The sequence below is a fragment of the Candoia aspera genome, chromosome 2, assembly GCF_035149785.1.
Source record: "Candoia aspera isolate rCanAsp1 chromosome 2, rCanAsp1.hap2, whole genome shotgun sequence".
In the NCBI taxonomy this organism is placed as follows: Eukaryota; Metazoa; Chordata; class Lepidosauria; order Squamata; family Boidae; genus Candoia; species Candoia aspera.
In genome coordinates, this window is record NC_086154.1 from 4,324,212 (window position 1) to 4,333,922 (window position 9,711).

At 42.5% G+C, this 9,711-nt stretch overlaps 1 protein-coding gene across 1 annotated transcript; it reads right to left on the minus strand.

Moving 5' to 3' along the window:
* Positions 1–494: 494 nt before the first annotated feature.
* On the minus strand, positions 495–9,014 carry LOC134488845 (vomeronasal type-2 receptor 26-like). Its single transcript, XM_063291178.1, has 4 exons — positions 8,730–9,014; positions 2,609–2,743; positions 1,670–1,796; positions 495–1,393 (listed from the first exon to the last, which is right to left on the minus strand). Exons 1-4 carry the CDS (start codon positions 9,012–9,014, stop codon positions 495–497), a joined length of 1,446 nt encoding a protein of 481 aa, XP_063147248.1.
* Positions 9,015–9,711: the final 697 nt, after the last annotated feature.

Genomic DNA, 9,711 nt, shown 5'->3' on the forward strand with positions numbered 1-9,711 from the left:
AATAGTAATAACAAATTGGATGGGAGGAGATGGGAGGGGACAAATTGGATAAATAAATCAATAAAATAAAATAAATGACAATGACAATATCCTTAAGATCAGTTAAACTACTATCCTAAACACGTAAAAAATACTTCCTGCTACAGTGGAGATTCTGCTCTCTCTCTCTCCCTTTTTTTTTCTTTCTCTCTCTCTCTCTCTTTCTTATCTATCTATCTATCTATCTATCTATCTATCTATCTATTTGGTAATTAAATATATTACCAAGCATCTCCCCAAAAGACTGGTCTGGAACAGGGTTTGCAAACCTTGGCAAATTCAAGAATTATTGATTTCAACTCCTGGAATTCCCATCTTGCATGGCCATTTCTACAAATTTTAGAAATTGAAGTCCACACAGCCTAAAGTCTATCAGAAATGTTTTTTTCAGGTGGCAGAAAATGGATGTCAAATTATGGTCTGGAAGGGGAAAAATGCAGAAAATGAATCAGATATTAGGTTTTCACTATCAGCTGCTCCTTTGTATTCAGATCTGGTCTTAGTAACATAATGTAGCACTTCGGGAGGAAGATGAAGACCAGCAGGCCAGCGCTGGAAGCCAAGATGGAGAAGACCTGCACAGCCACCATGTACTTGCCCTTGGTGCTCAGGTACGCGGGCACAAAGGAGAGCCAGACACTGCAGAAGACCAGCATGCTGAAGGTGATCAGCTTGGCTTCGTTGAAGGCCCCAGGGAGGTTCCTGGCCAGGAAAGCCACCATGAAGCAGATGGCGGCCAAGAAGCCCATATAGCCGAGGGCACCATAAAACATAATGACGCTGCCTTCATTGCATTGCAGAACAATCTCTCCAGGCTGGGAGTGCATATCAGAATCAGGAAATGGGGGAGACATGCCTAGCCAGATGCTGCAGATGACCACCTGGACACAGGAAGAACAAAGGATGATGAAGTTGGCCAAACTCCTTCCCAGCCATCTCCTCACCCTGTTTCCAGGTTTTGTGGCCAGGAAGGCCAGGACCACTGTGATCGTTTTGGCCAAGACCGAAGAGACAGCAACTGAGAAGGTGATGCTGAAGACTGTTTGTCGGAGAAGGCAGGTGGCTCTCCTTGGCTGTCCAATGAAGAGGAGGGAAGTCAAGAAGGAAAGCAGGAGGGAGGCCAGGAGGATGTAGGAGAGGTCCCGGTTGTTGGCTTTCGCAATGGGAGTGTCTGTGTATTTAAGAACGATTGCTAACACTACGGCAGTAATGAAGGACCAGAAGAGTGCAAGTGAAGCCAAGATGATTCCCAAATCTTCTTTGTAGGAGAGAAAAGTTATTTTCTTAGGGAGACATTTATCTCGCTCCTTATTTGGATGCTGATCTTCGGGGCATTTGGTGCAGTAATCTGCATCTGAAGAGGAGAACAGTAAAAGTATTTTCCTCCACTGATTTAGCCTCTTCCAGGCCAGTAACAAGAAAACCTTATGGGGTAACCACTTAGCAGAAGGAAGAGAAGAATAAAAGTTGGGTATGAACTGAGGCTAATGAGGGACCGTGCAGCTCATCACCTTCAGTTCCATGAGCAGAGCGAGCCAGGTAGCATGAGGTGGAAGAACATTTACACAAAGGACATGCTATGTACTTCCCTTTGGTCAAAGCGCTGCCCATTTCCTCTGGAATCACCCACCTTCCTGGGTGGAGAAGGTCCCTTCCGCACAGGGAACACAGCTGTAGCAGCAGACGGGCTTCCCTTCTTGACCCACCTTGAAAAATCCAGACCGACAACTTTCCACACACCGCGAAGGAGGCAGACTCTAAGCAGAAAAATGGGGAGCATAGAGGAATACAGTTTAGGGCTGGCTGATTGAAGGAAAGGAATAGTAAGGCAGAGTTGGCAAGGCCCTCATGGGAATGTCAGATCCCAGCCAAGCGTGACTTGACTTAAACTCAGAAAAAATTGTGAACATTTTCATGATGGTATTTATCCTGATCAGGTTACTGTATTATAGATACTTTATTCCATTTATTAAACTGAGAATTGAATCATGGCGGGACTTTAAAATATCCCAGAAAAACATTACATCTGCCTCATTTTCCCATCTTTTCTCCTATTCATTATAGGTTTTATTCTGTAGGCATCAGAGGACTACCAGCTCCCCGATCTGATCTGTAAAGGGTGACATTTGGAAAGAGTTAAAAAAAAATGGCAGTGTTTCATCCAGGAAGCCAAAGCCGTGTCCCTGAACTGGATACAACAGGGAAACATACTTTTTGCGTGTCAAAAGCACCTACCAAGACGTTTCTGTACTGAAAGGATTTTCCGGTGACATCACCGTTGCCCGGGGGACGACCAAGGGGGCTCCTTTCATGTCCCTGTTATTTTCCCACCAAAGTCGTACCTATTTATCTACTTGCATTTGCATGCTTTCAAACTGCTAGGTTAGCAGCAGCCATGGGGAAGTCCTCCCCTTACAATGATTAGAATTCTGGTGACAAAAAGTAGAAATGCGGTGAATGAATGGATTTTTCCCACCTTGTTCAACCATTGGGGCCACATAACAGCATCTTGGTCAACAACAAACTTGGCTTCCTGCGATCTCTGTCTTGCGAAACTCCCAAATTTCACTCTGACAAGGGACCCATTAGGAAACCACAGATAGTTCACAATGTCAAAGTCAGCTGCCAGCTGTCGCTTCTGGTCCAGATATACCCCGTCCATGGAACTGTTATGAAACTGGGGGTTTTGCAGGAAAGGATGAAGCTGGAATGGTAAGAACAACATTATCAACAACTGCAGCCTTTTATAGAAGTATAACTTGATTGCCATTACACCATTCTCAAGCTTGGGTTTTCTGATTTACTAGATAAGTAGGAACTTCAAGTCAATTTCTTGATTTATTTCTTCCTTTCTTGAAGTGACTTTTAATTTCTGGTCATTTTCTGGACATATCAATGCAATTTTCTCAGCAAGGACATGGAAATACTTTGCCAATCCTGTCTCCTGAACTGCTCTGTAACTCCTTACTCTGGTCTGCAGCCCTGGGATTTTCTGTGCATCTCCCACCCAAGCACTCACCAAGCCCAAGCGCACTTAGTTTTCATGTCCAGACAAGTTCAACCAAGTGAAGTCACCTGATCCATCCTGATTGATTGCTGGTTCTATATTCCAGTTCCTTTCAACCCTGTTCGTATTGGGAAGGAATCTGATATTTTACATATTATTTATGATCAGCATTGTATTTATTTGGTTAATTTCCTGCTTCTTCTTCATTGGCCTAAGGATGCATACAGTACATAGCATCCCCACTCTGACTTTTGTCCATAAGAACAATCATCTGGATCTCCACAGTTCTAGTCCAACATCTTCACTACTACTCTGAGAGTTAAGCCAAGACCCAGAAGTTCCCTGGTCAGAGATGTTAGTGATAGGAAGAAGCAACAACTCCTGGGAATACCTTTCTCTCAACTGCTGGAAATGACGTTATACTTTCTGCTAAGGCAGCAATTAAGGTCTTCAATAAGCTGGATAAATATGTGGGGTCAGTAGAGACACACAAACCTCCCCTTAAGAAGCCCACTTCATGGGGCCCATTTTATTCCACAAATCTAACTATTCCATGCTGTATTAGTCTCCGTTTCGATCTATATGGTATGCGCTATTTATTCGATTGACTATGCAGTAACTAGTCAATAGAATAAATATTTCTTGAGAAACCTGTGAGCCCCCCCTTCGCCATCGTCAACAGCTGATAGTAAGTAGTAGTATTGCAGTTAGTGATAGTGATTGTTGTGTTCAGCTGAGATCTCTTTGAGGGAGCAAGAAATACCTGCCAAGGTTGCACCCTTTCCGGTCGCCAGGCATTTCCGCCTCCCCCCAGCATCCTCGTCTTGGACCTGGAGAGGCAGGCAGCATCCAAGGCCCTCGCCACGGCCCAGATGCTGTTGTAAACATGGTAGCTGTCTAGAGAAAGGGTGTCTTCAATCTCCTCCTGCAACAGAGTATCCAGATCTTCTCTCTCTTTGCATCTAAGCCACTTTTTAGCAGGGAAGGCATGCTTTTCAGATGAACACGGAAAAGCTTTCATGGCAAACTGAATGATTGAAGAGTAAAGGACATCAGCTTTGTCATATTTTATCCAGCTCTTTGTTTGGATGGAGAAGGAGAAAATGCTGTCAACATGTCGGAAAGGTTTTTGTCTCAAATTCAAAGTGAGATCCCAGATAGCTGTTACCACCCAGATTTTTCTGATGGAAGGTTTCATCGAGAATTGAAATAAGTTGTCGATTATTTCCATACCATAGAAATACATATTCTGCAAAGTAGACTCTGCATAGTAAATAAAGACATTGACTTGTTTCCATTTGTCGTATAAAGTAGATTCTAGGTTAAATGGATTTGTCCCCACCATTGTGATCCTCTGCATGAAAACAGCACAAATGCGATTTCTGGCCAGAAAAGGTGCCAGAGTTTTCAAGAACGTTTCTCCGCTTTCAGTTTCTGGAGCAACAAGAGCCACTGAGGTCCATCTGAAATAGTGTAGCAGTTTAACCATCCCTGTATATTGGATTCCTTCCTTTGGGAGCATCCGGTAGAAAAAGGGAAGTTGGGTTTTGTCATTCGCATCATCAGAAACAAAAGCGTACGAGATCTGGAGACAGTGGATGGAAGTGGCAATGCCCAGTCAAATCAAATTTCATTAATTTTTCACTCTAAATTCTAAGTATTTCTAAATTGTAAATTGGAGTCACATAAAATAGAGCAGCTCCCTGGTTCTAAATACTTGGGGTTTATTCTGCACCATTCTGGGAAGCTCAGGTTGTTTCAAAGGCCAGAGGAGTCCAGCAGCAATTCATTCTTTTTTCTCCAGAGGTGCCCAAGATATACCAGTTGCCCTCAAGGGTTTTGAAGCCAAGACGTTATCCCAGCTGTTATATGGAGCTCAATTAAACCCAGGAAATAATTATCAGATCTTGGAAAAGTTACAGTCAACATTCCTAAGGAAGCTATTCCAAGTGGCAAAATGTGTGCCTAATACTGCCCTCTAGCTGGAGGAAGGACTTAAAAAAACTTGAAACAAGGACATGGCTACCTGTGTTTAAATATCGGCTGAAGGTTCACTTCCAACCCCAAGGTCTGATGCAGCTAATATTAATTAATAAATATGATTCCTCCTGGAAAGTCCAAATTGAGGAAAAAAGTATATAAATTGGTTTTTTGAAGGGAGATACTCATGTCCATGGGACAAGATGAGGCCATGGCAGATCCTTGATAGAGAATTTTAGTCGGAATGGAGTAAACCAGTGTTTCTCAACCAGGGTTCTGTGGAGCCCTGGGTTTCCACGAGAGGTCACTAGGCCTTCCACGGGAGATCACAATTTTTTAAAAAAAATATTTCAAATTCAGGCAGCTTCACACAAAAGAGGTAAGTTTCATTCTTCATTTTTAGTTTAAGAACACTGTTAATATATATAGACAGGCCTACACATAAAACGAATATAATAATTTTGTAACTACTGATCTATATTTGAGACTGAATGTGCAGGGATTCCCTGAGGCCTGAAAAATATTTCAAGGCTTCCTCCAGAATTGAAAAGTTCAGAAAGGATGTAGTAAACTGTCACCTGGGGTACAATTGGGACCCAGCAATGCCCATTTAAAAGCAGCATTGTACCTCGATCAGTGGCACTCATTTCACACGCCAGTAAGGTAATGCTCAAGATCCTGCAAAGTAGACTTCAGCAATTCATGGCTCAAGAATTGCCAGATTTACAAGCTGGGTTTAGAAAAGGCAGAGGAACTAGAGACCAGATTGCCAATATCCGATGGATAATGGAAAAAGCCAGGGAGTTTCAGAAAAACATCTATTTCTGTTTTATTGACTATTCTAAAGCCTTTGACTGTGTGGACCATAACAAATTGTGGCAAGTTCTTAGTGGTATGGGGATACCAAGTCATCTTGTCTGCCTCCTGAAGAATCTGTATAACGACCAAGTAGCAACAGTAAGAACAGACCACGGAACAACGGACTGGTTTAAGACTGGGAAAGGAGTATGGCAGGGCTGTATACTCTCACCCTACCTATTCAACTTGTATGCAGAACACATCATGCGGCATGCTGGGCTTGAGGAATCTGAGGTTGGGGTTAAAATCACTAGAAGAAACATTAACAATCTCAGATATGCAGATGATACCACTTCGATGGCTGAAAGCGAAGAGGAACTGAGGAGCCTTTTGATGAAGGTGAAAGAAGAAAGTGCAAAAGCTGGCTTGCAGCTAAACCTCAAAAAAAACATGATTATGGCAACCAGCTTGAATGATAACTGGCAAATAGAGGGAGAAAACGCAGAGGCAGTGAAAGACTTTGTATTTCTAGGCGCAAAGATTACTGCAGATGCTGACTGCAGCCAGGAAATCAGAAGACGTTTAATCCTTGGGAGAAGAGCAATGACAAATCTTGATAAAATAGTTACGAGCAGAGACATCACACTGACAACAAAGGCCCACATAGTTAAAGCAATGGTGTTCCCCGTAGTAACATATGGCTGCCAGAGCTGGACCATAAGGAAGGCTGAGCGAAGGAAGATCGATGCTTTTGAACTGTGGTGTTGGAGGAAAATTCTGAGAGTGCCTTGGACTGCAAGAAGATCAAGCCAGTCCATCCTCCAGGAAATAAAGCCAGACTGCTCACTTGAGGGAACGATATTAAAGGCAAAACTGAAATACTTTGGCCACATAATGAGATGACAGGACACCCTGGAGAAGATGCTGATGCTGGGGAGAGTGGAGGGGCCGACCAAGGGCAAGGTGGATGGATGATATTCTAGAGGTGACGGACTTGTCCCTGGGGGAGCTGGGGGTGTTGACAACCGACAGGAAGCTCTGGCGTGGGCTGATCCATGAAGTCACAAAGAGTCGGAACTGACTAAACTAATAAACAACAAAACCTACATCAACTCACAAATAATACATTTTGATAAGCATTTACATTACTATGATTCAGTAGTATACCATCAGCAGAGCTGGATGGAAAATGTCATAAAATTCCATACGTGGAAAGGTTTTGTCCTTGTAAAGACGGTAATAGACAGCCACTCTGGTCTAGTGGTTAAGGTGCTGGGCTAGAACCCAGGAGTCTGTGAGTTCTAGTCCCGCCTGAGGCATGAAAGCCGGCCGGGTGACCCTGGGCCAGTCCCTCTCTCTCAGCCCAACTCACCTCACAGGGTTGTTGCTGTGGGCAAAATAGGAGGAGGGAGGAGTATTAGGTCTGTTTGCCGCCTTGAGTTATTTATAAAAATAATAAAGGTGGGATAAAAATTAATTAATTAAATAAATAATATTGAAAGGCAAACTCATATTCTGTTATATTGTAATTTTTATTTAGAGATACACAAAACCTGTTAACTCCTCTGCTAATTCCATTTCTGGGATGGACTGAAGAATTTTATATGCATTTTTACTAGCAAATAAGGATTCCAAGATAATTCTTGCTGTTTCCAGGTTTGTTTTTGCAACTTGTAAAACTCACGTATGACTGATAGCAAAATAGTCCAAGCATGAATGTATATGGTTTATCCTATATGCCTTATTTTATTTTGTATGTTCTGTTTTGCAGCTCAGCTCTGTAGGTTTTATTTATTCAGTTTTATTTAGTCTGGGTCATTGACTTGTAGTAAAGGAGTTGATTTAATTTGAAATTGTAAATTGGGAGATCATTGTGACAAGGAATACAACTGGTTCCACTTCTTCAAAGGAGGTCCAATTAGTGAGGACATGCATTCCCCACTCATACTATTTTTCACTGACTATTTCTAACTATGCATTAAATTATACTGCTTAATAAAGTATTTGTGTGTGTGTGTATCCAGAGGAAGAACTATCTTCTGATGAATACCCATCTATGCTTCATAGTGAAGTCGAAACCAAAAGATGGAGGATTCCCTAATCTTCTCCTTTACTTCCAAAAGAGACAAAGCTTTCCAGAATTTCATCCCACTTCCCCAACTGTCTTCCACAGCACCAAGAAACACATCTCAGAAAGGGGACCTGCTCTCTTCTTAAGGACAACCAACAGCCAAAGAATGCATATCTATACCAGTGCTCAGTTAATTTTGTGGAAATACCCATTCTGCTCTTCTGGAACGTATCCATGTATTTATGTATATTTAGGGATCCCAGACCAGCCTATGACCCTGGGGGTATTCCATCCAAGTTCTAAGCAGATTCTGGTTGCTTCGGAGGAGGAGGAACAAGCAAGGTTTCAAAAGAAAATAGTGATCATCTCTTATCTTCCACTCTTTTCTTTGCCAGCCCACATGATTATTTCTCCACCATGTTATCCCTCTTTGTATTGCTTTTAAAGTTGAAATAATGTATCTGATACAGTATATGACCTCTAAACATGCTTGCTATGGAGAAAGTCCACAGCATTGCAGTAAAACACTCATAAATGGCTGGAGCCAAATGGTAGTATTTTTCACTGTGCTCAGTGAAGTCAGATTCAACTTTCAAGAGGTCGGCACTGATTTGGCATTTCAAACTTCATTGGCATAAAGAAGGAAAGTGAAAGACAAAGTTCTGCCCAAAAGCAAGAAACCTCTATAAAATCATTTATGATAACCCTTTAAAAACAATATATCCCCTAGTCCAGCTTGGGGATATCTCTTGCCCATTTGCTAAATGCTCTGTGAGATTCCAAAGTCAAAATCAACCATGTCCTTTCCTCAAATCCAGAACTTTCCACACTTACCTGTGGGATTTTGTAGATGCTGAGCATGGTTGCAGTATGGTGGGAAAGGTCATAATCGGTCCCTTCAAGGACAGCCAGCAGGTTTTTCCGTCTTCCACATTTGTAGTTTGGAACATTTGCCTCCCCAGCAGAAAGCAGGTCCAGCAAGACTTCAGCATTCATTTCTGCATTGAAATTGCTGTCGTGGACGTTGTAGCCCAGAGTGATGTTGGGCAAGATCAGGGGATTCTGGTTGATCTGGCGGACAGCGATCAGGAAGGACAAGAGGTACCAGATACTCACCATTTTTCTCCTGCAATAATGTACAAGATATCGTATCACTATCCTACATTCATTCCCAATATCAGGTTCACTTCTTGCTTGTTCAACATAAAGAGGAAGAACGAATAATCCTAACCCAGAGACATAAATATGATGTGACAGGTATGACTGAAACATGGTGGGATGGCACTCAGGATTAGCACATAGCACTGGTAGGCTAGAAATTACTGAAAAGGAACAAACATAACCAAAAGGATGAGTGTGTTGAACCATAGCTATAGAAAAATGCCCCTGCAGAGAAACCCAGGAAGAGGAGCTTGAATATGAATGAAAGGAGAGGAAACAAGTGGGAGATGATCATGCACCCTGTAGGCAGTCAGAAGGTATGGAGGAGACCTTTCTCTCAGATGGCCAGCATTTCAGGCAGAAATGGGTAAGTGATGATACCAGGAAATGTTAATTATGCTGGCATCTGCTGGTAATGGCAGCCGAGCCAAAGGTCTACCACATTCTTGGCACCTCTTGCTGACAGCTTCAGTTTCCAGTTGTGTATATGGAAAGGAAGAGTCCTTTCTGCCTATCTGAACAGCAGACTTAGGTTTGTGCTTCGGATCTGAAAGTCCTAATGCTCTGTTCTCTTTGCAGATTTCAAAGGAGCTTAGCCAGCCGCATATTCTGAAGAAACAAGTTACACCCTTGGCAGTGCCTTGATCTTCATGCA

Coding starts and splice junctions, on each gene's coding strand:
- LOC134488845 (XM_063291178.1), bottom strand. CDS start 9,014: ATGGTGAGTATCTGGTACCTCTTGTCCTTCCTGATCGCTGTCCGCCAG. Junction 2,744..8,729: donor GCATCTACAAAATCCCACAG/GTAAGTGTGGAA, acceptor TTACCATTCCAG/CTTCATCCTTTCCTGCAAAA. Junction 1,394..1,669: donor GACCTTCTCCACCCAGGAAG/GTGGGTGATTCC, acceptor TCTCCTCTTCAG/ATGCAGATTACTGCACCAAA.